Source organism: Polyodon spathula, chromosome 2, assembly GCF_017654505.1.
Source record: "Polyodon spathula isolate WHYD16114869_AA chromosome 2, ASM1765450v1, whole genome shotgun sequence".
NCBI lineage: Eukaryota > Metazoa > Chordata > Actinopteri > Acipenseriformes > Polyodontidae > Polyodon > Polyodon spathula.
Window position 1 is genome coordinate 88652201 of NC_054535.1, and position 26783 is coordinate 88678983.

At 38.2% G+C, this 26783-nt stretch overlaps 1 protein-coding gene across 1 annotated transcript in view; it reads left to right on the top strand.

Moving 5' to 3' along the window:
* Window positions 1-22047, top strand: part of pgm5 (phosphoglucomutase 5) — a 44248-nt gene extending 22201 nt beyond the window's left edge. Inside the window, exons 8-12 of the mRNA XM_041233640.1 lie at window positions 5764-5879; window positions 13239-13374; window positions 13741-13924; window positions 17381-17515; window positions 20305-22047. Coding sequence (XP_041089574.1) covers window positions 5764-5879; window positions 13239-13374; window positions 13741-13924; window positions 17381-17515; window positions 20305-20394 — 661 coding nt within the window. The 3' untranslated portion in view covers window positions 20395-22047. The remainder of the gene's footprint in view (window positions 1-5763; window positions 5880-13238; window positions 13375-13740; window positions 13925-17380; window positions 17516-20304) is intronic.
* The last annotated feature ends 4736 nt before the right edge of the window (window positions 22048-26783 follow it).

The window sequence follows — 26783 nt, forward strand, 5'->3', positions numbered from 1 at the left end:
TTTAGTAGATGATACAATGAACAAATTAACTAGGTTTTATAAGTTTCAATTAAGAATACTAAACATGTTACGGTGATATAGCTAAACTGAATGTGTGAGACACCCCAGCAATTGGAATTTAACTCAGAATATCCACAACAATCTACACAGAATGATCCCTTCAGTTCTGGACACATTACCATTGTAGATATATCGCAGCTTTTGGTTAAGAGAGTCCATGCCCTAAAAAGGCAATCAATGATCAAGATGGTAGCTATCATTGAAGTTATTACATATTAAAGTAAGTATTCACAGAAATGTTATGAAGTTGGCACTGAAGCAAAGCATTTTGTTCTATTTTGTTCTATGCTGACTACTAAAGAAAAGCATTTGGAATCACTTAAATGCTCTCATGACACACAGCTAATTTAATAATTGATCATGCCTTTTCCTCTCTGGAAGCCTGAGTTATAATGGATCACAAATAATTAGGGTTACACGTTAGCTCAGTCACAGTTGTCATTAGTTTAAATCACTTAGTTTCTTAGTTTAGTTTATTTGCTTTGTACATCTCAATAATGCAACCGCTAATACAAAGAGACACCTAAGTAGACCATACTCAGTAAATAATAATACAACAATAAATAATTCCAAACAATTACTATACATCCAAAGTGATATATATATATATATATATATATATATATATATATATATATATATATATATATATATATATATATATATATAGACACACACACACACACACACACACACACACACACATCATTGGAGTTGGTTGGTTTACTGGATGGGGAAATTATCATGCATTTAGTTTTGGAACTGTTCAGTTTCAAATTAATTAAAAAATAATCATAAACAAGATTAATATCATGTTAAAAAGCTATCGAATCTGTTTCTGGATTTATAATTGTTTTATATAACGTAGCGTCATCTGCAAACATAATACTGATATATTCTGAACAATTCATAGTTGCCAAGTCATTGCCATACAAGTTAAACAAAAAAGGGCCCAAAACAAACCCCAGAGGAACACCAGATAGCACTGGTAACTTAGAAGAAAGTTGTCCCTGGACCACAACGTTTTGAAACACCCCATAAGGTGAGAAGAAAATCAGCCCAAAAAGCCTTCACCAAACCCATATTTAGAAAGTTTTGATAAAAAAGCTTTATGTGAACTGTGTTGAAGGCTCTGGAGAGGTCAGAAAATACAGCAGCAGTACCGTAACTGGAATCCAAGTTTTTATAGCATGGACCAAGAAATGTTAGAAGTGCATCCCCTGTTCCAGAATTACTTTGAATGCCAAATCTGGTTAAAAGAAAGGTAATTTTCACAAGAACGGGTACACAATTCTCTCCAGAACCATAGAGACAGTAGGTAAAAGGGACATTGGACTATAATTAGAAACAAATCCTGAATCACCTCCTTTGTGAATCGGAGTGACCCCTGAGTGTTTCCATTGCAGAGGAACCACTCCCTGACTTAGGGACAAATTAAACAGCAAAAACAGATGTGAAGCAAGGGTTTGAGCAGTGTGCCTAAACATTGTAACAGAGATGCCATCTGGGCTAGTAGTTGAATGTTTAAGTAATATGTCCATAACCTCAGCTGGGGAGCAGTGTATAGTCTCTATAAATGATGTTGGCAATGGTGTACTGGAATAAAACAGAGTATCAACTGGATTAAAACAAGAAACAAAAAAAAAACATATTGAAAAGATCAGCTATGTCAGCTGGAGAATCTGCTGAGACTTGCTCATCTGGCATACAAGGCATTGTTGGGCCTGCTCTAAGCTGTACAGGAATAGCCTTGTTGTACTTGAATACCCAAAAGCTCTCTGTTTCATGACTTCACTACTTGTGTAGCTCAGTCAGAATCATACATAAGTTGAATGTACATGTATAGATCATGTTTTACCAAGTTCTTATAAATGTTCTTAAACTGGTCTATTCTGAGCACGAGATATCAAGTTTAAAAGTGTAAAATCCCTGGTCTGATGGTGAATTACTTGTCTGCATACCTGATTGTTTTTTTTTTTTTTTAATTATTTTTATTTTTGAGTAACATGTCTTGCTGCTGTTGTTTTCCATGTGTCCTTATGAGTCTGCATACAGCTCAGTGGATTAATCCTGAAGAAATAACTTAAAATAAATAAATTCAACTAGATCAGACTAGTGGATTCATCTGATCCTCATCCAGGAATCTGGCATTAACAATCTCCTCTTGCCATGCTCAGCGCTGCCAAATACAAAGCCAGAAGATACACTGGATCTGGTTTCAGATGGTTCATTCACTTTTTGACCTCTGCATGAAATGCCAGGGCTGACTCATTTTGTCTCCTGTTCTAAGGAATGTTATAATGCAACATAAGTCTCTAAGCATCACCCGTATCGTCACCCATAGCATCACAAAGTTCAGATCCAAGTTCAGTTGCCAACAACTGCATCCAGTTTCCTTAAGAACAGCATGTAGCATGTTAAAGACTGCAGCAGCTCCTGACACATAATGCACTTAGGGACAAAACAGCTACAAAACTGTAAGAGAGTGCCGGTGAGATTGCTTCAATAGTTTTAGTTTAACTTTTCTGAAGTAAATAGCAGCAAAAGCATTGAACACACAGAGGAAGGAATAGTATAACATACAATGTGTAGTAGCATTAAAAGTTAAGCTGAATGGCTCTACAGCTAATGTAGCTGTAAATGATTCATAAATATTTCAAATAATGTCTTTGCAAGTAAATTGATTACATCCCTCTTTGCACATACATCAAAGTGAAGGCTTGATATGTATTCTCAGGTATTTCTATTAATATGACAACCTGACGCTGTCAGTATTAGTTGCGCAATTTAAGTTTCAGTTGTTCACTAATAACCTTTACAAGTTTTTTTTTTATTTTTTCTTAAGAATTTCTGGCACCTTCACCCCCCACCCAGTCCCACTCACATTTGAATTGTTGTTGTTGTTCTTGATTGCTAATCCTGTGTGGTCCACATTGACATATGCAATTCATGGCTTTGCATGCTCCTTGATATGTGCCAGAAGTTGTTTTTTTTTACAGGGTTTTCCAATTACCAGCACAGCTGCAACTCAATGTATCTCAACAGACTTTCCTGTGGAAGCATTACAAAAAACAAGCACAAACAAACAAATAATAAAGAAAGAAATAGCTAAATGTTCACATTTAAATCTAAATATATGAATATTAATATGTTAATGTTAATGGAAGCTCGTTCTGCTAACTCTGTATTATATTGTACAGAACTCAGTTTTGGTATTGGGCTGTTTAAAATGCTTCAGACAGTCAGACTGAGAAACACAAGACATAGAGCTGAATAAAAGATAATGTGTGAGGTGATAGGAAGCCATTCTGCTGATTGGAAGCTGGCAAGGAGTCATGCATGTGTCACATGTTGATGTAAAGTGAGTTAAGTGAGAGAGTGTGACAGAGACAGAAGGATTCTTGGTGATAAATCCCCTCCTGACCTGTGAGGGTGTTGTATAAAGGAAACAGAGTGCCCTGGTCTGGATGGCCAGACAACTCATTCCACAGCCATCTAAAGGGGGTGGAGTTATGGTACACTAAATCGGAAGATAAACAATGTGGCAGCCTCAGATTGGAGGAGCGGTTGTCCTCGTTAACCAAGGGGTCATGACTGACTGTACAAAAGGGGACGTAGCGAAGTGATCTGTTCCTTTAGCACTATAGCACTCACTGTGGACATGTGATTGTGTTTTGTGTTAAGTGTGGGTGTTTAAAGATCGGGACTGTTATTTCGGGACCAACCCGTGGATTACAGTGGAGCAATACACAGTGCTGTATTGCCTGTTCTCGTTATTAGTTACTGTATTTTGTCATCAGACTTTGGAATATAAAAGTAAAACACCATTGCACCTGGATTATTGTTGCCTGTCTGTCTGTTTATTAATTACCACAGCACTCCTGCACCTGCACACTGTTAAGCACTTTGCCACAGGGAGCCGTGAGTGATTTGGGTCTAATGGAAAGCACAGTAGTACTATCAAACCTTTTTCATATGGATAAAGAATGATGCTCTATTTAGCATTCATAGTGCCCAGAAAGAACATACAATATAAACAGTGATTTAAGATGTACTTGGAATTTAAAGAACGGGTAGGCTTTGATTTTTATTGTGTGAGGCTAATCTTCCTAATTTTGTGTGGTCACATGCTGAACCAATCTGTGTATGTTATGTATGGTACGAATATATTATATATAGATTATATATATATATATATTATATATATATATATATATATAATATACGAACATATATACACAGTACACAGATATTTTTAAAAAACACCGTATCTGTTCAAAAATAGGACAGCAGATGCATGCTTGAATACTGTGTGGCGTGAGAATTTGGTTGAAATGTGGTGTACTGTTTGGTGTGTGCCATGAGCTTTTTTGGACTGGAATGTAACATTAGCTAAGCTTAATGTTCTTTGCTTGATCTGTGTTACAGTTGTAATTTGGCACTGCCCAGTGTATCTCAAAACATAAAAACTTGAAATCAGTTTTAGCAGTGATCCTGTAACATTCTGGTGCCAATAAGGTACCAAATGTGGCAAGTATAAATTTCCCCTCTAAAAGTAACCTCTTTCACAGCAACATCACTGTTGGTTTGAGGAAATCTGATAGGCTTTTTAAAATTAATTACATTACATGCTGTAGTGTGCAATTTGTTCTTGGTAAACCACTTCATACTTTGTAGAGCAAGCACTGATACTGATTTTCCTAAAACAGAAGAGTGGATTGTCGTTTCCATGGTATCTTAGTAAGTACATTTACAGTGACAGTTAAACTTCTTAGACAAACTTCAAACAAAAGCTGATAGTTTAATCAGAAAAAACACCAGCACAGTCTCTTAAGATTAAAGCCCATTTTATAATTTTTTTAACTTTATAAAAATTAAGTTTTTAGTCAAGAACAATGCTAAAGAGGAAGTAGCCTCAATTTACAGTACCTTATGCTTTTTTTTATCACCCCCTTTTTATCATGTGACAATAAGACGAACCTTTTAACTGTGGTATCCCCATCTAGTCTAACTCAATATAAGTGTATGCTGGCTGTAATATGCAGAGTAGGTGTGGCCAGCAAACTCAAAATAACGGTAAAAAAATGAAAAAATATAATGAGCCAGAACCACACTGAGTCATTGTTAACTGCATTAACGATAAAGGTAAAAAAAATTATTAAAATGACACTGCATGATAAAAAGAAATACACGACGTAATGTATATCAACACTATCTTTCAATGTTTGATTACTGTTACCTAGTTTTGGGGATAGAGACCCTTGAATGTGTGTTTTACTAATTTTAGGAATGCTTGGTTGTGGTTGATGTAAAGTAATTGCAGGCTGCATTTTTAAATGTTGAAAATAATATCATTACATACCACTGTAGGTAAGCATACAAACATAACAACTTTCAGTTAAGTGGTGTTTATCATCAAAGTCTGTTCATGCGTTGCAAATGTCGAGTTATAAAATCACAATCAAAGACAAATCAACACATTCTGTTTGACAAAACAACTTTAATGATCTCCCTCTGCTTTTCAAAACTGGAAACAGCACTTGGCGCTGAAGTACTTATTTTTTCTTTAGTATACTTCATTATGAGCATTAAATCTGGGAAAAGTTCCAAAAGGTTTTTGTTTGCAAAGCCTGTTGAGGTTATCAAACCTGAGAGCTATAGCTGTTTTTTTTTTCCATACAATCTCTCTTCCTGTTTCCCCAGGGTAGCAAAAGCAATGAAAGTCACACTGTATGAAACCCCCACCGGCTGGAAATTCTTTGGGAATCTGATGGATTCTGGGAGATGCTCACTATGCGGAGAAGAAAGTTTTGGCGCTGGTAAGTAACGCTGGTTGTGAACAATTATGGCACTTTCGCTATGGTAAGTGGTTTTGTTTAGTGGTTAGTAGAATTGATTATATTGCTTTGTTTTCATGTACTTGCCCCAAAGTGTTTGTGTTTCATTTAAAATGAACCAGATCCAAATGGTGTAAAATATGGTTCTGGAACAGGGTTTCAAATGAAACTGCTGTCTCGTTATAAGTGACAGTGCCAAACTGACCATATGGCTATGGTGGTAAATTAGGTGTTTTCTATTTCAGTGCAACAATTACACTATTGTGTTGTGTACCGTGCCGTGCGCAACATGAATGACAATGTGTCAAAGCTTTGCTTGGTGCATCAGCATATGGCAGGCAGTATAACAAGTGCATATAACATTGGTTTATATTGGTGCACATCGGTTACGAAGGAGTAGCTGATAGCATGTATCCAATTCAAAAGTTGTTTTTCACTCTTGAAAACAATTTTTCTACTGTAAATCAAAATATAATTATATCAACTACTAAAGTATACATATCCACTCTTGTCAAAGCCCCATGATAAGTATGCCAGAAATGGGGTTTGAGTTTAAAATCCATACTGTACATGCAAAGTGGAGCCCAGAGTGACTAAAACCAGTGCTGTAGTGGTAAATATAAAAGTGGGTAAACTCCCCTGTTTGGTGGAATTGAACAGATAGATTGAACAGTTAAACATGAACAGATACATTGTTATTGGCCCTCAGCCCCCCATACAGTTATTTCCCCACTCAGGTGCTGTTCACATGTGAACAGTCACAGACCCGATGGTGCTATTCACGTGAATAGTTCTGTGAACATCCTTTCAAGGGCTAGGATGAAGGTTACTAGTGTGCCTAACAACAGAACATTAACAGAATATAAACAACCAATCACAGAACACAAGCTCTCAGCTGTCAGTGTCGCACGCAGCAACACAACACAGGCGCTCACCATTTAAATATCTTTAACCCAGGATTTGCACATAATAGCAAAGTACAAGTTTAAACTCTGTACCCCTTATATGAGAAGTGGATAAACGCTATATTGCCCAGATTAAAAGTGGGTAAACACTGTTTACCTGCAAATACCCTCGACTAAAAGCATTGACTAAAATGGTTTGAAGAGCAGTGGATGAGAACAATAATATGCATGATTCCTTTTATTGGATCAAAAAGTTTGGGATTTAAAAACACGAGAAGCAGAACAGTCTTGATGGAGTCTGTAAGGCTGCTACCCACCAGACACGATGCAGCAAGCAAAACTGTGCAGTGATGCATCAGAATGAATAGACCCTGTACTTTTGATAAGTAGCTTTCACACCACAGCTGATGCGACAGGCGGCACTGGAGTGACGAGAAATAAATAGGATTAAATCCTATTCTTTGCAATTTGTCGCTGTGGCACAGGCTAAAATAATTGAATCTATTCATTCTTGAACAAAGAAGACTACACGGAGACATAATTCAAGCATTCAAAATTCTAAAAGGTATTGCAATGTCGACCCAAGGGACTTTTTCAACCTGAAAAAAGAAACAAGGACCAGGGGTCACAAATGGAGATTAGACAAAGGGGCATTCAGAACAGAAAATAGGAGGCACTTTTTTACACAGAGAATCGTGAGGGTCTGGAATCAACTCCCTGAGAAACTGCTTGATGAGATTCTGGGATCAATGAGCTATTAACAACCAAACGAGCAAGATGGGCCGAATGGCCTCCTCTCATTTGTAAACTTTCTTATGTTCTAATTCTATAGTAAAGAAAATACGCGTACAAGGAAAGATAGGTAATCTCACAATGGAAACGGCTGTCTTTATTAGCATGGCAGGTAACAGCACTGACAGCACAAGAGCAAGGTACTCGATACAGAGATCACATACACAGCAGTTCTCAAAACAGCACCCATCCCAAGACCCTAGCTTCAGTTCCGTGTTACGTGACCTGCATTCCCGCTAGCTAGTTATTACACTGCACATCTAACCATTTCATTAACTTATTACTTAACTCATTTTGGTCCATTACTATAATGCATGTCTCGCCAATATCCGTACATTGGTACAGAACCACAGGTCATCGACTTTAATAGGAGCGCTAAGTGCTGCCACCTAATGGCAGGCCACTGAATCATCACATCACTTAAAATACCATACTTCACCCCTCTAGGACCTCCTGGAAAGTTGAATATTGCTTATTTAATACTGCTCACCCCCACACACACACCCTCACCCTACAGTAGGCCTACCTTGATTAATCTGGCAGTTACTATTCCCATTAAGGTTGTTCTTACCCTTTTCTGGGCTGCCAAGTAGTACAATTGTCAACAATTTAACAGAGCTTACTGTCAGCAGCCGGAATCCTGTCAAGTGTATAACACTACTATAAAGTGCAACAACAATGCTATTGTAAATCAGAAGTTCATGTGGTGTTCACTTGATTTGTATGTCTTTACTGTACTTGTACCCCTTTTCTCCTCCCTCTGCTATATTTATGTACACTTATTTAAATGGTACACTTACCTTGCTTTGTAACGCATTTATCATGTCTTAAGAGAGCTCCCTGTTCTAAATAAAAGCCATTCTTCTGCTATAAAAGGGTAAAAGCTTGTGGAACGTCCCTTGAAAGGCTCCGCATCCCAGCCTGCTTTCTTGGCAGGTGGTCAAGGAATGGGAATGGCGTAGCTTAGAAATTCTTCCATTTTTGTAGCAACGCTCAATTGGGAATAGCATGCTGTTGGGTTTATGGAAACTGTCATCTGTATGACACACAACCCATTCTCTGCAACTAGCAGAACCGTGCAGTGTACCACTGATTCTTAGGAGGGACTGACTGAAAAAACAGCAAATAGCATTTCATATAAATACATTATATTATACCTTAGAAGTGTACCCTATTCTGAAAATTAAAAAAAAAAACTACTTAATATGAAAGGTAATAGCTGTAGTATAGTAGGGTGTCAGTCTCAAAAGTGATGAAAGCATGGAAAAAAATAGGAAAACCACAACAACCAAATTGTGTGCAGAGTTCAGCATGGTACAGAGGAGAGCAGTTTAGGTCAAAACTGTAAGAATAAAATGCTGCTATGGCAGAAATCCACAAGCCTCTTGTTGCACAAAAAAAATGGATGTTTGTGTTTAGGGGTGCAAGGAGCATAACACTTGTCCACAGGATCAATAATGAACTGTGATATGAAATGTCCTTGAAAGAATTTTAAAAAGAGAACAATTTAAACATCTTGCTGACTTGTATCCATGTCAAAGCACTACTTCGCGTCCTATTGACAGTGGTATGGCAGGAGTTGACCAGAATCCTTAATGTTAATTTCTGCAGCTTTGAATTGACTTAAGAGGAACTGTACTTTTACTATTACCTTACATCTCTCATCGGGACTGGATTAGCAAGTTGTCCATATCCTGAGAACTCCCTCCTGTATGAATATTACTTGTAATTAGCCAAATTAGTTAAAAGTGAAAAAAACATGTGCTTTTAATTATGGTAGGAAATGAGACTTGACAGTTCAGTGTTCAGAGATGTCAGAACTCACAGTCTCAGTCAAACACAAGATTTTGTTTTTCTTTAATCAGAATTATTTAATTAAGTACAGTTCTTTCTTTCCTAAAATTAGATTGAAATAGGTTTAATTATATGTGGCTGTTCTCTACACATGACAGCTTGGAAGCACTTGAAAGTAAAATGTAGAAACTGGAGATTAATAGGTTTAATTTGTTGTCAATCAATCAAACTAAAAGACACTTTTGCAGAGCAGTTGTTCTAAAAGACCATTACTTAAATGTAGGACGAAAGTTTTACATCTTCTTTAATTATACCACGTGATCTATATAAATAGATATACTATATATTATATATATATATATATATATATATATATATATATATATTATATATATATACACAGTACTGTGCAAAAGTTTTAGGCAGGTGTGAAAAAATGCTGTAAAGTAAAAATGCTTTCAAAAATAGACATGTTAGTAGATTATATTTATCAATTAACTAAATGCAAAGTGAATGAACAGAAGAAAAATCTAATCAAATCAATATTTGGTGTGACCAGCCTTTGCCTTCAAAACAGCATCAATTCTTCTAGGTACACTTGCACAAAGTCAGGGATTTTGTAGGCATATAGTCAGGTGTATGATTAAACAATTATACCAAACAGGTGCTAATGATCATCAATTCAATATGTAGGTTGAAACACAATCATTAACTGAAACAGAAACAGCTGTGTAGGAGGAATAAAACTGGGTGAGGAACAGCCAAACTCAGCTAACAAGGTGAGGTTGCTGAAGACAGTTTACTGTCAAAAGTCATACACCATGGCAAGACTGAGCACAGCAACAAAACACAAGGTAGTTATACTGCATCAGCAAGGTCTCTCCCAGGCAGAAATTTCAAGGCTGACACGGGTTTCCAGATGTGCTATCCAAGCTCTTTTGAAGAAGCACAAAGAAACAGGCAACGTTGAGGACCGTAGACGCAGTGGTCGGCCAAGGAAACTTACTGCAGCAGATGAAAGACACATCATGCTTACTTCCCTTCGCAATCGGAAGATGTCCAGCAATGCCATCAGCTCAGAATTGGTAGAAAACAGTGGGACCCTGGTACACCCATCTACTGTCCGGAGAAGTCTGGTCAGAAGTGGCCTTCATGGAAGACTTGCGGCCAAAAAGCCATACCTCCGATGTGGCCCTCCCCTTTAAACAAGGCCAATTGACTCAACTATGCACGAAAACACAGGAACTGAGGTGCAGAAAAATGGCAGCAGGTGCTCTGGACTGATGAGTCAAAATTTGAAATATTTGGCTGTAGCAGAAGGCAGTTTGTTTGCCGAAGGGCTGGAGAGCGGTACACGAATGAGTGTCTGCAGGCAACAGTGAAGCATGGTGGAGGTTCCTTGCAAGTTTGGGGCTGCATTTCTGCAAATGGAGTTGGGGATTTGGTCAGAATTAATGGTCTCCTCAATGCTGAGAAGTACAGGCAGATACTTATCCATCATGCAATACCATCAGGGAGGCATCTGATTGGCCCCAAATTTATTCTGCAGCATGACAACGACCCCAAACATACAGCGAAAGTCATTAAGAACTATCTTCAGCGTAAAGAAGAACAAGGAGTCCTGGAAGTGATGGTATGGCCCCCACAGAGCCCTGATCTCAACATCATCGAGTCTGTCTGGGATTACATGAAGAGAGAGAAGCAACTGAGGCTGCCTAAATCCACAGAAGAACTGTGGTTAGTTCTCCAAGATGTTTGGGCCAACCTACCTGCCGAGTTCCTTCAAAAACTGTGTGCAAGTGTACCTAGAAGAATTGATGCTGTTTTGAAGGCAAAGGGTGGTCACACCAAATATTGATTTGATGTAGATTTTTCTTCTGTTCACTCACTTTGCATTTTGTTAATTGATAAATATAATCTATTAAAATGTCTATTTTTGAAAGAATTCTTACTTTACAGCATTTTTTCACACCTGCCTAAAACTTTTGCACAGTACTATATATATATATATATATATATATATATATATATATATATATATATATATATATATATATATATATATATACGATAATATTCCATATTCGAAATGTTAGTATCAAGTTGAAGGTTCGTTTCTTAAAGTTGTTACTCAAAATGTAGTATTCCGTGTTGAGGTGCTTTGACCATGAGTTCAGCTCCTGCTCTTTAGTTCTAGTTGCCTGCCCTAGTCATGTATGGTATGCTAGATCAGCCAAAGTGTCTCCAGCGCCATCTAGTGCACAGCAGTGTATTGCCAGCAAAGCTAAAGATAAATATATTTTTAAAATGGCAGATCACTACACACTGATCTAGCCAATGCTACATGTATCTCTGACAAGAAACTATACTTGAAGAGCAACTCTTGACCTCCAGTCAAAGCACCTTACACAGACTTAATGAGAAATTGTAACTTTAACCAATCTGAATGATTGCAAACATCATAAAAAGGTAAGGGAAATTAAATTGGAGTCTTTAATAAAATTGATGCTAGGAGAGAAATACACACTTGATCTGCTCCATATACAGCAATAATTTGGATATGATGCTACATTTCATCTTCTATAAGCATGTCCCTGCCTCACTTTCAACACCAAATCTTCAAACAGGGTGTCTAATCATAGGACATCTTTTCAACATTTTATTGCACTTTGTGGTGTTAATAATGAGGGGCAAAAAATTACTCCTTGGTGAAAACACTAGTGGAATTAATTTGGTGTTTAGATCCCCTTCTGTTTAGATCCTTAATATTGACTGTATAACATGTTGTGTCAGTGGGTTCATTTTCCATATTGGCCTTACAATGTTGTATTTACAGGGCGTTTATTGCTTGTGGATTGGAACTGATGCATGCAATAAGTGCTGGGGCTGTGCTTAACTCTCAGCTTTGCCAAGTTGGCCTGTCCATGGGATGAGTGGGGTTCTAGATTCACATCAGTATAATCACCTTAATCATGATATTACTAACCATGTACTGTCATATGTAATTTTGAAAGGGACACTGAGCTCCGAAAAAAGACTAGTATGTAAGGCAAAAAAAACCCTCTGAGTTAAGTTCATTCCAAAAAAGGACCCTGTATCGATATAGGATTCGCCAATGTTGAAATGGAGGACTGTCATTTTTATGTATTGTATTGTTATTGCACAGCAGGGAATGTTTTTGCAACTGGTTTCTCTTAATGCCAAAACAAAACCAGAGTCCATTATCACCACTGCAGAAAGCTGGTCTCTAAAACAGAGCTGAGTTTCAATAGGTTTCATAGAATGTGACTCTTTTCAAATATTTAGATTCAATAATATCTGAAAGAATACAATTAAATGAGAACTTCCTTTGTCTGCTGACTTGAGGCCCTCACAATGCAGAGAGTATGACCTTTTGTGTTATGTTACGCATCAATTTTTATCATGTTGAGCAGCACATACTATTGACATTATATGGATATTGACGATCGTATGGGCTCGAAATATAGTCAGCAAACTAAATCGCTGGTCTGAAATCAGTGTAATTAGGGTTTTAATGTTGAAAGGCCAACTTTACAGTGGTATGAAAAACACCCATCAAAGGTTTCTGACTTGGTTTCTCATGTATTAAGGGTCAATTATGGGGCTTGTTCATAAAAAAAACCCTATGTGTTATGAGAAACAAGGCATCTGTTGTCCTGGTTGACTGAAAATGGTCTGTCTCCACATGTTGTTAATAGTTGGTTTGTAGTTGTTCTTATAGTTCCCACAAACTTACACTGTACTAAATGCGCTGATTTAAATTCTCTCTACTCAGACAAAGTAATTTTCTTTGGTGCAAAGAAAATGTATTATGCTTTCTCTGTTCTAGGTTCGGATCACATCCGTGAGAAGGATGGACTCTGGGCAGTGCTGACCTGGCTGTCTATAATGGCTGCCCGGAAGCAGAGTGTGGAGGAGATTGTGAGGGACCACTGGGCAAGACTGGGACGCAACTACTACTGCAGGTAGTCATGTAAAAAATACCCTTTCTGGGATTTTATACCCTTGGTGTGTGTTCTAGGAAAGGCACCACTCAATAATAGACCAGTAAATGAATCTTGTGTATGTCCATATAAATGCATTCCTATTTAGATTTCTTTTCAGTATAAAACAGTGAAATGAGTTATCCTCTCTGTAATCTCTATATAAAATTACTTAGTGCTGAAGGAGTTAATATGCCTTCTGATTTAATCATGTGCAGAGTTCAAATGAATAGCAATTATCTTAATGTAGCAAAAAAAAATACCCTTACTGAACATACATTAAAATATATAAACCCTTTGAGTTCTACTGTATTAGCTGTATTTCTTTCATTCTCTGTCCTGTATCAGGTTTGATTATGAGCGGGTTGACCAGAAAGCTGCCTTTTTCATGATGAGGGACCTGGAAGCTGTGATCACTGACAAGGCATTCACTAGTCAGAGGTTCGCCGTGGGGAACAGTGTGTACAGTGTGGAGAAAACAGACAACTTTGAGTACACAGACCCTGTGGATGGCAGCGTGACTAAAAACCAGGTCAGACAGTCAAAGGGCTTTATTGAATTTTATCACAAGACTTTACCAGTAGCATGATGGAGAATGTTGAACACAGCATTCCAGTTTAATGACACATTTATATTTTTTTCTGAGAATTACAGCTACTGCTGGTTTCATTTTGTTTTTCTCGATAAGAGAGAGCAAGAATGATTTGATTAAAAAAAACTATAAGAAAAGAAGTGTGTTAATTGCTAGTTACCTGTTTCAATAATAGTAAAAAAGGTTTGCATTCACAGAAAAAATAAAACATCCCTATTACTACCTGTGGTATTTTTAAATGAGTAATACCACAAGTAGTAATATGGCATTTTTTTCTGCAACTGTCAATAAGGGGGTGTCGGTTGAGCTAATTAAGCATTTGGAATATAATAATAATAATAATAATAATAATAATAACTTTAATTTATTATAGTGCCTTTCACACCTAGGTGTCTCAGGCGCTGTACAAAACAGTCAAACAGCAATCAGTTAAAAAATTCTATAAATACATAAATGAATCACATACAACAGATTAGGTAAATATAAAAACAAAATTGATCATAAAAGTACAGTATATTATAAAAAAAAGCGTTGCAGACTGCAGTAGAGAAAGAGTACTGTTGTGGATTCTCTAGTAAAGGCTGGTAGTGAATTCCAAAGAAAAAGAGCAACACGGCTAAAACTATACCCTCCAAGTGTAACATGTTTTGGAAGCATGCATTTTAACAGTCCAGAGTTAGAGGATCTAAGCTGCCTACCAGGGATGTAAGGGCTAAGAAGGTCCATTATATAACTAGGACCCTGGCCGTGCAAAGCCTTGTCGATCAACAGCAATATTTTAATGGAAACACAGGACTGGAGAGGAAGTCAGTTGCAAACGCTTAAGGACCGGAGTAATGTGTTCTGTCTGCTTGGATAGATATAGATACAGTATAAGCAAATGTGGTATTATAGTTCTATGCAAGGCTATCACATTCATCTGTACAACACACAGGGCCAGATTCATACAGTTAGGCTTGGGGTTGAGCAATAGTCACATTGTTTACCTACTTTCTCATATTATAGAAACTGCAGGCGCCTCATTGCTAAAACCCACCCTGAGCTTTATGAATAAGCCCTAAAGGTGTTAGGTGCAGGATGCTGTGCAGATTGATTCCATTTGTTGCAAAAATAAACTCAACATTTCCCATAAATAAACACTGAAAACCAGGAGTGCTACCTGCTCGGAAGCAATGCTCTTCACTATAGAGACAATTACACATATTTCCATGCTCACCTCTTTGTGGAAAATTTATATATATATATATATATATATATATATATATATATATATATATATATATATATATATATATATATATATAGTGTGTTATTGAGAGGTCAAACAATGCAAACATCTGGTTTGCAGTGTACAGTATTACTGCTTATATTTAAAATCTAAAGTAAGGAAGATTAAATGTGTGCAATGTCTGGGCACCAGGGGATAAGGCTGGCATAATTCCTTTTTTTTTTTTTAACAAACCAAAAAATGAAATGAAAATTAAAAAAAAAAACATTATCTAACTATTAGGAAACAAACAAAGGGCATATTAAAGGGCTGTCATGAACATGCATTAGTGGTGCCCCCTATACCCACTAGTAATAACTCCCAACTTCCATCTGGTGCTACACACCAAATTTAGCTGTCTCACATACAGCTTACATATGTCTTAATCATAAAACTTCAAATTATTTTAGTCAAAGCATGTATTGAGTTGAAAATGTAGCTTTGCTCGCCAGAAGCACTTTTGTCAGATGTTTTCTAAGCTATGCCACAATGTTCAGAAATTCTAGACAGTAAGAATTGTGTCAGCTGTGGTACCTTCTCCAGTGCCAGTCTGGAGGGGCAGCAGCTGCCCTCGACTCAGGCAATCCCATAGGTCTTGGAGCTGAATCTCATGAGTGGTTGGCAAAAGGATTACGGAAATATGCCTCAGAAGTTCTTTTGAACATTGACTCATATGCTTCCAAAACAAGTAGCTGACATGGTTACCTTTTAGTTACTGTTATTATGTTTCATACAATCTCCTCTGTAGAGCAAGGTTTAGATTTAGAATGGACAAATCACATTTAGCCTGATGCAGAATGTTCCAGGGGTGTGTTTTTTCTCTCAGGCTCAGATTGTGACCATGACAACTACCAAGCCTCACTTTATTTATACTTCCTTCCACAGTTAATTCAGACTGTACTTTTAACCTGAAGCCACAGTGACACCTATTGCTGGCAGTGTACATTTGATAAAGGCGTTGTACTGAACTGTATGTATTCCTGCCGTCTTTGTGCCTGGTTTTAGTGAGTGCAATTCAATAAACTTTTTTTGGATCTGCTAAATGTACAGCAAGTCATTTTTACTCTCATTAGACATTTGGAAACAATTTTATTAAGCTCTAATGAAGCAAAAGTGAACATGTAATTATTAGAAACATGAGCCAAAACAGCAAAGAAATAGATGTTTTTTCTGTATGTTCCAACCCCTTGATTGCAATGGCTTGTTTTTACTCATCCTAGTATTAGTAGCATTATGTATGTAAAGTATATTTATGTATGTATGAATGTATGTACATTATATTAGTTTTCTTAAGAAGAAGAAGAAGAAGAAGTTACTTTAGTGTGAAGAAATGCATAAAACTGTGCTTTGAGTTAAGGTACACTTTTGTGTTAGAATGAGAGTCAGGGTTGTGTCAGGGTCCACTCAGGGTTTGGTCTATGTCTTCTCCATTAGAATGTGGAGGTACATGGATAGAATCCCCACCAATAAAGTGCGGATCTTATTCTTACAATTGTGCAACCTCGTCTAATCAGTGGCAAATGGAGCAGGACCTGGAGTCAGAGACAGAGGTTGCTGCTGTACCTTTATTTTTTGTTGTGAATGAAGTAGAGTGCCAGGGTTATGGAATGGCTGTTCTAATTCCCCTTACTGTATAGGTATATCCTAGATTTGGGCCAGAATTATGAGATTTAAAATTGCATCTCTGGGTGTTAAAACACTCAGCAATGAATAGGTATTGAAAAAATAACAACTGGGTGATTTATAGGCATTTATTTAAAAAAATATTTTATTAAGCAAGAAGCATTTTCACAGTCACATTCCTTTTCTCGCATTTAAGGTGAAGTACTATACAGTATTGGTTCAGGAATAAATAATATGTTCAAAGAATGCATAATATGGGTGAATATTGTCATCTTAATTATTTTCCACTTTGTAAAACTATAACCTGTTTAAATACAAAGGCAATGACAAACATAAATCTAATGCCTCAATGTTCAGTGTTATTGCCAAAATACTGCTGAACAGAAATTCATTTACAATTTCAATAAATGACTCTTGCTTACTACATTGATTCCCTTCCCCTCTGAATGTCTTGCACCCTTGGCACTGCCATGTTCTTGTACCCACCCTGCTTTCTCTTCCTACAGGGGCTGCGCATCATTTTTACGGACGGATCAAGAATTATTTTCAGACTGAGTGGAACAGGCTGTGCTGGCACCACCATCAGAATCTATGCAGAGAGCTATGAGCGTGACCCTGAAAAACTCAATAGAGAGACTCAGGTATTATACTGCATTGCGTGGTCAAATCAGTCATTGTGCTGTCTTGTAAATGTGTGGACTGAAGAATTCTACAAATTGTTACAAAGTTATATTTCAGCATTTTGTATCTCCAGATTTATTTAGCATTTTACATTTTAACAAGGACGGCACCATAATAAAAAAATGAAACCCCAGCCTTACTCTTCTTTTATAAAAGTTTACCAATCAAGCATAGTGAAAGCATATTACCTTATTTAAAATCTGGGGTTTGCCTGACCCTTCTCATTTTTGCTACTCTACCCTTCAGACAAGTGAAACCTTTTCTAATCAGAACACAGACACCAGATACACCACCAGGTTAGCGTGACCCCATTCACAGTGTTTCAGCTGGTCACAAGTAAAGAATGAATTGAGAGTAGTTGCATGAAGTAATAAATCCCCTGCAACATGTTGCAAAAATAAACTCAACATTTCTCATAAATAAACACCAAAAACCAGGAGTGCTACCTGCTCGGAAGCAATGCTCTTCACTATAGAGACATACACATATTTCCATGCTCACCTCTTTGTGGAAAATTTATATATATATATATAGTGCCTTGCAAAAGTATTCAGACCCCTGACCAATTCTCTCATATTACTGAATTACAAATGGTACACTGGAATTTCGTTCTGTTCGATATTTTATTTTAAAACACTTAAACTCAAAATCAATTATTGTAAGGTGACATTGGCTTTATGTTGGGAAATATTCTTAAGAAAAATAAAAAACTGAAATATCTTGCTTGCATAAGTATTCAACCCCCACACATTAATATTTGGTAGAGCCACCTTTCGCTGCAATAACAGCTTTAGGTCTTCTGGGGTAAGTATGTACCAGCTTTGCACAGTGTTGGAGTGATTTTGGCCCATTCTTTTTGGCAGATTTGCTCCAGGTTGTTCAGGTTGGTTGGACGACGCTTGTGGACCACAATTTATCAAATAGTGCCACAGATTCTCAATGGGATTGAGATCAGGACTTTGACTGGGCCACTGTAGGACATTCACCTTTTTGTTCTTGAGCCACTCCAATGTTGCTTTGGCCTTGTGCTCGTGATCATTGCCCTGCTGAAAGGTGAATTTAATCCAAAGCTTCAGTTTTTTAGCGGACTGAAGCAGATCCTCTTGCAGTATTTTCCTGTATTTTGCTCCATCCATTCTTCCTTCAGTTGTAACAAGATGCCCAGTCCCTGCTGATGAGAATCATCCCCACAGCATGATGGTGCCACCACCATACTTCACTGTAGGGATGGTGTGTCTTGAGGCATGGGCAGTGTTAGGTTTGCGCCACACATAGCACTTTGAGTTTTGGCCAAAAAGCTCTATCTTGGTCTCATCTGACCACAAAACCTTTTCCCACATCGCAGCTGGGACACTCTCATGCTTTCTGGCAAACTCCAGACGTGCTTTCAGATGGTACTTTTTGAGTAACTGCTTCTTTCTTGCCACCCTTCCATACAGGCCAGTGTTATGCAGAGCTCTTGATATGGTTGACTGGTGCACCGTTACTCCACTACCAGCCACTGAACTCTGTAGCTCCTTCAAAGTGATTGTTGGCCTCTCTGTGGCTTCTCTCACAAGTCTCCTTCTTGTTTGAGTGCTGAGTTTTGAGGGACGGCCTTTTCTTGGCAGTGCCTGGGTGGTGTGATGCAGCTTCCACTTCCTGATTATATATATATATATACCAACATTAGCAGTCTGTAGCCTTTTTAGTCATTGGCAGACTTCTTTCTACATACAAGACATGTTCAAAAAATATTTTATGGCAGGTTTAAAATATTGTTTTATTGTTACCTGCTTCAGCAAATATTTCATACACTGTGGTGGAATAATAAACATAAAAATGTCACAATAACAAACATGATTCGTTTTAAGACCCAATATAAACTGTGGAGACATGTTACTGCATGTCAGTTTATGAACTTTACTTCAACTTGAGGAATGACCTTTTATAACTTTCTTTGGGTCTGCACATTGCTGTGTAGTTATCAGGTCATTTCTCAATCTTAGCTTAACAGCTTGTAATATTTCATGCTGTAAGCTATGTCTAACCCCTGCTGCATTTTAAAACCCTGAGACCCCCAGAACAACAAGATAATACAATGATGGAAATGATAGGAAGGGGGACATTACCTCTGGATCTTGTTTGAACCCTGATTGTTCCAGAATGAACTTCATATTTTACAATACCTTCAGATTGTAGCACTGTGCATTGTTTAGTGTACCTTTAAAGTAATTAGCCTTCATAGATTTGATAAGCTTAGTGAATTCAGTTTCTGGTTTTCTTCAGCTAGTTCAAAGTTCAAGTATATTGAACCTTGTACTTTTATAAATTATATCTATATATCAATATGGATATCCTACTTTCCAAAAGAGGATTAAAAAAAATCCCTTAATTTCAAATAGAGCAAAATTAAATGAATTAGAGAAATAACTACATGCTATTCATTTTTAGTATTGTAAGCATTTTTAAGGCAGCTTGAATAAGGCACACTCTGTGTTTCACTATAAAAAGGGAGTGTGGGGCTGTGGTGTGTTTTTTTTTTTTTTTTTTTTTATCTATGTGGACGTATCTACTGAAGTGACTAATTGTGAGGACATGGATACAAAATAAATAAATAAATAACAGGTTGCCAGGGGGCTGTTCAGAGGTGTTTGTAAAATTGAAATTAAAATAATGAAAGTTTTGCTGTACAGGAATTGTGTTTCAAGCTGTCGGTTTGTTTGATGCTTTTGAAGCAGAACTTAACCAATCTGTTTATTTACTTTAGGCTGTGCTGGGCCCTCTAATAGCAATCGCACTGAAAATTTCTGAGATCCACGAGCGAACAGGCCGCAAAGGACCTACTGTCATTACCTGATCCCACCACTGAACACTCAGCTGGGGCCAAAAAAAGACATACTTCCATGAGGTTACAGTTGCCAAAACATTAGTCACTATTTGTGCCTTGCATCTTTCTTTAACAAAACTAAAACAAACAAACATTAAAGGGTTATGAAGAGGGAGTTTTAAAGACAATATAAAAGGGTGTATATTCAACATTTACTGTACTGTTTTGTTGTTCCTGTTGTTGTTGCTGTTTTTGTGTGTGTGTGTGTTTTTTTTTTTTTTTTTAAATGCTGCAGTAGGGTCTATTGAAATTACAAAGCAACAGCAGAGCTGAATACTGCTACTCTAAATTCTATAAACCTGTTTTCTAAACCACTTTTTAGTTGTTATTGTCTTTAGTTATGTTTATATGGTGATCAATAAATCATCCATAAAAACCCCAGCAGGGTTGATATAGAGTTAAGGCAGCATTATTTAGCTTCACCTCCAATTAGATTGTTAAAACAGACCAAGTATCTTTTTAGAAATGTAAATACAAGTTGGTTGACCAACACCCATACGGATCAATGCACTCATTATATGAATTAACTTGACAACGGTATTACATCATTTACAGCACTGCTGTTCCTTTCCTACAATAAACATTTAGCAATGTGTTAGTTTTGGATAGTACAGTTCGTTTACAGGTCACAATGTAAAAAAAAATGTACTTAGTAACAGACACGTGCTGGTATTCAGAATTGCTATTTCAAGTGACTGGATCCAGATAGAACACAATGAAAGTTGAAAATGGCGTATGATTGAAGGTTCTTACCAATGAAAAATATATTTTTCACATACTATAGATCAAAAAGGGGTAGAGGGTGCCCCTGTGAGAGACTGTTTTCGCTCAAGAGAAAGTGAAGATTAATCAGTATTCCACTTGCAAGGCTTTTATAATTTTAACTCTCACAGTTTACTTCAGGATTCAGTTTAAATGATGGTGCCGCTATCTTAATAGAGACTTTTAAAAAGTATCAACAAACTGCCATTATAAAGATAACTGCTTAAACCCAAAATCATAGATTTTGTAATTTTGTGTTTTTTGTTAAAGATGATGGTGGTGCCATAATTCAAATGTAATCTCAGGGTTAGTTGCTGTGCAGTAATGCAAATGTATTAAAGTCTTGAATTTGCATTGATCTTCAGCCATGGGAGCACTTGTACTCTGTCACAGGCTAATATATGAAACCTGAGGAGACGCTGCATTGCTACATAATCCCACGTGCCTGTTTGTGTGGTTTTATGATATGGCTTTTTATATGTATTGAATTTATATTAATAAATCTTTAATTGTGTTATGCCTGTGTGCTTATGTGGCCTGCCGTTGATTTTGTGTTATCTGTTTAATACTTGCAAAACAGCAACTAGCAAACAATAACCATCTGCTGTTAGCAATGAAGCATTGCAACATAATAGAGGCTTTTCGAAGTTTAGGGGAACACAGTCTTAGTCAGGTAGGGTCTGAAAGATTTTTTTTTGTATTCGGGGGGGGGGGGTGGAGAAAACACTACATGCATGAGGTTTTTGCTAATGTTGACTTTTTGTTTCTGTTTTCAATGTTTTTAATGTAATGTCATACTGTTACTGTAAATGTGTCATTCATCTGTTTGTGATCTTAGCTAAATAAAGTACTATATCCTAACTTCTGTTAGTTTGTTGACGTTTGTTAGGCACATTACATTATCCTACATAATGGCTAACCAGGGAATCAAAAGACCTCATAGATTGGGGTATACATTTAGGGGTATAGTCAATGTATCTAACAGCAGCGTATTTAAACACTGACACTAAATCATTAATAAAGATTCCATAGTTATGAAAAGCAAACATCCAACAGGTTTTTATGTCTGTAAAAATCTTTAAAATATGTTAAAGATTCAAATTATTTCATTATTTAGATCCATCTCAGTTAGATCAACTGAATATACCCATTGATCTCTATTTGAAAATATGATATACTGGTAGTTCAGATTGCCAGGTCAAAACAGATCTATTTTGTTCTATTTCATCATTATACCATGTACTGGTTTGACAATCAATGTGCTGTCTTTTGTGTAAAACATAAGGGCTTCAGCTTCCCTTTGCAAGGCAGTTTCAGTTACAATAGGCAGGACAGAGCTGACTAGAAAATGATACAGAGATGATAGGAGTCGCTAAGTCGGTGTCTCCACACCCAATATTGCCTAAATAACTTTATTTTCACAACCTTGCAGTGCCACCCTGGCTACCCTACTGATAGTGCTATGGTAGGTATTTTCAAAGCTAGACCTTGTATTTTGCTTGAGCAATGTTTTTTCTCTTGCAGAAATCCCTGATTTCAAAAATGCAATATCATTGTTTTTCAGATTCATTTTATGACTGCATTTTCATTCAGAGATTAAGACATGTACAATAACAACGATTGCCATTCTAAAATAAGGCTGTATATTCCAGGTGATTGCATGGAGGTATTGAATGTGTGTAATATTCCACAAAATAAACCAGCAGTGTATGTATTTATAGTATAAACCATGCATATAATGGTATCCATGAGTACTGTTTGAGTTGAATTCCCCACATGGCTCCAGAGACCTGGAAGCTCAGTGGGTTCCTCCAATCCCACGACCAAACAAGCTTCCGTTTTCACCCAGGTACTCGAAAGTGGATGTCAGTGAGCTACCAACCTCTGGAGGACAAAGGCCAGACCTGTATACGGTCCACCTTTGAGCTCACTGGACGCCTGGCCAGTAGGGTTTGCTGTGGCACAATGAGGAGAAACAGTTCCTGCCGGTTTTGCCACTCTTCTTATATGCATTATTTTATAGAAATGTAGAGCTTCAAATTGCCATGTACCAATATAAAAATGTACGTTATTGTGGAATGTAGTGGGTGGGACCGTGGGAACCAGGAAGTGTGTATTACCAGCATTATAAATACCGGCACTGCAAGGGTGCAGCAGAGCGAGGTAATTGATGAACCTGTGTTTCGGTGTTCCTGTGGTTCCCCCTGTGATGAGGTAAGCCGGTTGCACTATTGTTTTGCTCCCTCTGAATCTTTGTTAAATGTAGTACTCTTCTGGTGTTCTGGTTTTAATGTATTGTTTATTGGTATATTGTAGGGTGTGTCGGCGGACATACTCTGACAGAGAGCCAGGTATTCGTGAGAGTACTAGCCCTTACACGTCTCCTATTTTACTGACTCAAAGATGGCAGTCTGCGCATTTGTACTGACTACTGGCAACTTAATGCCCGGACCAGGAAGGATGCTTACCCCTACCCCATATCGAAGAATCCTTGGATGCCCTCTCAGGCACCCGTTAGTTCTCTACCCTTGATTTAGCAAATGGATATAAACAAGTTCCGGTAGCAGAACCTGATCGGTATAAAATGCCATTTTGTGCCCCTTTTAGTCTGTTTGAGTTTAATAGGATGCCTTTTGGACTCTGGAATGCCCCTGGCACATTCCAGCGACTAATGGAGTAACTGTTTGGAGATCAGAGCTCCCAGTTCCTCCTCTTGTACCTGGATGATGAGGTTGTGTTTTCCTCCACTGTTGAACAGCACCTGGGACCTCAAGAAATGGTCCTTAGTCACCTTAAACATCAGGTCCTTAAGGCTAATCTCAGTAAGTGCTGTTTCTTCTGTACAGAAGTTAAATATCTGGGGCATTTGGTTTTCCGTGAAGGTGTAGCCACTGACCCTGAGAAGATCACCGTTGTTTCAGAATTAAAGTGGCCTAGAAGTCTTGCTGAGCTCCGGTCATTCTTGGGATTCTGCAGTTATAACAGTATGTTTGTTGAGGCATTTTCCAAGTTGGCTGCCCCCCCTTCATCAGGTAGTGGCTGAGTTAGTGGGAGCAGACAAAATGGGGCGGAGAGGCCCAGGGGTTATTACAGAGAGCATCTGGACTAGAGAGTGCAATGCCTGTTTTTAGGCGCTAAAAACTAAACTTGTTTCTTCGTCAGTTTTGGCTTATGTTGATTTTTCTAAGGCCTTTGTTTTGGAGACAGATGCCAGTCATCAAGGGCTTGGCGCTGTTCTGTCCCAGGAACAAGATGGAAAACTACATCCCATTGCTTTCATTGTTGTGGTTTGAGACCAACAGAGCGGAAAATGGAGAACTATAGCTCCATGAAGTTGGAGCTATTGGCCCTTAATGGGCCATGACGGAAAAGTTCAGGGAGTATTTGCTCAGACAGCATTGCCTGGTATACACTGATAATAACCCTCTCAGTTATTTGCAGACTGCCAAGCTGGGGCCACTAGAGCAGCAATGGGTGGCGCAACTGGCATCATTCTTCTTCGAGATTAATTATTGCCCTGGTCGGCTTAATGGCAATGCCAATGCTCTGTCTCAGCAGTATGAGGAGGAAGATGTTATGGTTGCTGAGGCTGGAGTGGTTGTGGGACCACGTCTGCCCCTTATTTTAGAACAATGTCATTCTGGACATTGTCAATACATCAGGCCAGGGGAAGCAAATCAATGCACCATCACGGCTCTGCCTATTCGACAGAAGGCTGATCTCACCACCTTACAGGCCCAGGACCCTGTGATTGGATGTTTCTGTGATTTTTGGAGATGGAGTTATGAACCAGACCACGCCAAGAGAACAAAGCTGTTAAAGCCAGTGTTTTAATTTGTGCGTAAGTGGGAACGGATTGAGCAGAAGCAAGATGTGCTGTATTGTGCTGCATATCCTTCAGGAGGAGGTAAGAAGTGTTTACAACAATTACTACCTTAAATTCTTCAGAAAGAAGTGCTTACTAGTTCACATGATGACCATGGCCATCAAGGGGTGGAGAAAACTATGTACCTGGTTCAGCAGAAGGTATTTTGGCCAGTTATGGGGAAGGATGTTCAGCACTGGTGTGAACAATGCAATCAATGTACATTGTCCTAGATCCAAACCTTCATTGGGAATTTACTTGCCTCAAGGCCTCTAGAAGTTTTGGCCAATGACTTTACTGTATTGGAGCCCTCTAGCCCTTTAGTAATGACGAGTGTGTTTTCAGAGTATACACAGGCAGTGCCAACTCAGGATCGCCAAGCTAGTATGGTGGCTAAAGTACTAGTGCAGGAATGTTTTTTTCATTTTGCAGTGCCTGAGAGAATTTATTCGGATCAAGGAATAAACTTTGAAAGCACCTTGATCCACCAGCTCTGCCAACTTTATGGGGTGTAGAAGAGTCAAATGACTCCTTACCATCCTGAGGGGAACGGCGAATGTGAGAGGTTTAATTGCACGCTTCATGACTTTTTGCAGACACTCCCTAAAGAGAAGAAACATTGCTGGGCTGTTCACCTTCCCCAAATGTTGTTTGCATATAATACGTCTGTTCACCAGAGTACTAGTCAGTCTCCTTACTCTCTGTTATTTGGAAGAAAACCCTATAAACCCATAGATTCTTGGCTTGGAGTTGGAGAAGTGGAGCCAGCCAGGGGCACCGTGGAGGACTGGGTAGAGGAACATCAAGAGAATTTGCAAACAGTTTTTGGGGAGACTCAAGTGCCTGGTGGATGCGGCACAGTGGAGGGTGAGAAGGCATAATGAGAAGGTCCGGAACATGAGACTAGAGGAAGGGCAATTGGTCTACTTGAAGAACCACAGGGTTCAGGATATTTAGAACCCTATGGCATTGTGAGGCGAGAGTGTATTAAATGGAATGTCCAGACAGTAATTTATGTGTACAGAAATAAAATAATTTATTTTTATTATCTATACACAACAAAATAATTAAATAACAAAAGAAAACAAAATGGTGTGAAGGAAGGAGTGCAGGGGTGAAATCCAAAACAGACCGTGCTAACTCGTCTTTAATCGTCTTCGTGGCGAACCATACATAAACAAAAAAAGACCAAAGAAATGTTAGTGTTTTTTTTTTAAAAAATCCCGCTGCACCAACCTAGTCTCTCCCTCTACCCGTTACTCCTCCTATTTTACTTTCGGACCAACCCCGAACACAGTAGTACGTTCCCTTTAGTATGTAATGTCCCGCCTCTGTAGTCAGTGGAACACCAATCCCCAACTGACAAGTGTCCTTATCCTTCACTTGACTCCAGTGGCTGGAATTTACATACTCGTACTTCCGCCCCTCACCAAGGTGCCGCCCCTCAAAAGATGACTTTTGCCATGGTCACGAGATCTTGGTAAGGGAAGTCCAAGGGGGGGGGGGGGGGGGGGGGCTAGAATGTAGCGGTTGGGACTGTGGGAACCAGGAAGTGTGTATTGCCGGCATTATAAATACCGGCACTGCAAGGGTGAAGCAGAGCGAGGTAATTGATATACCTGTGTTTCGGTGTTCCTGTGGTTCCCTTGGTTCCCCCTATGACGAGGTAAGCCAGTTGCATTATTGTTTTGCTCCCTCTGAATCTTTGTTAAATGTAATAATCTTTTGGTGT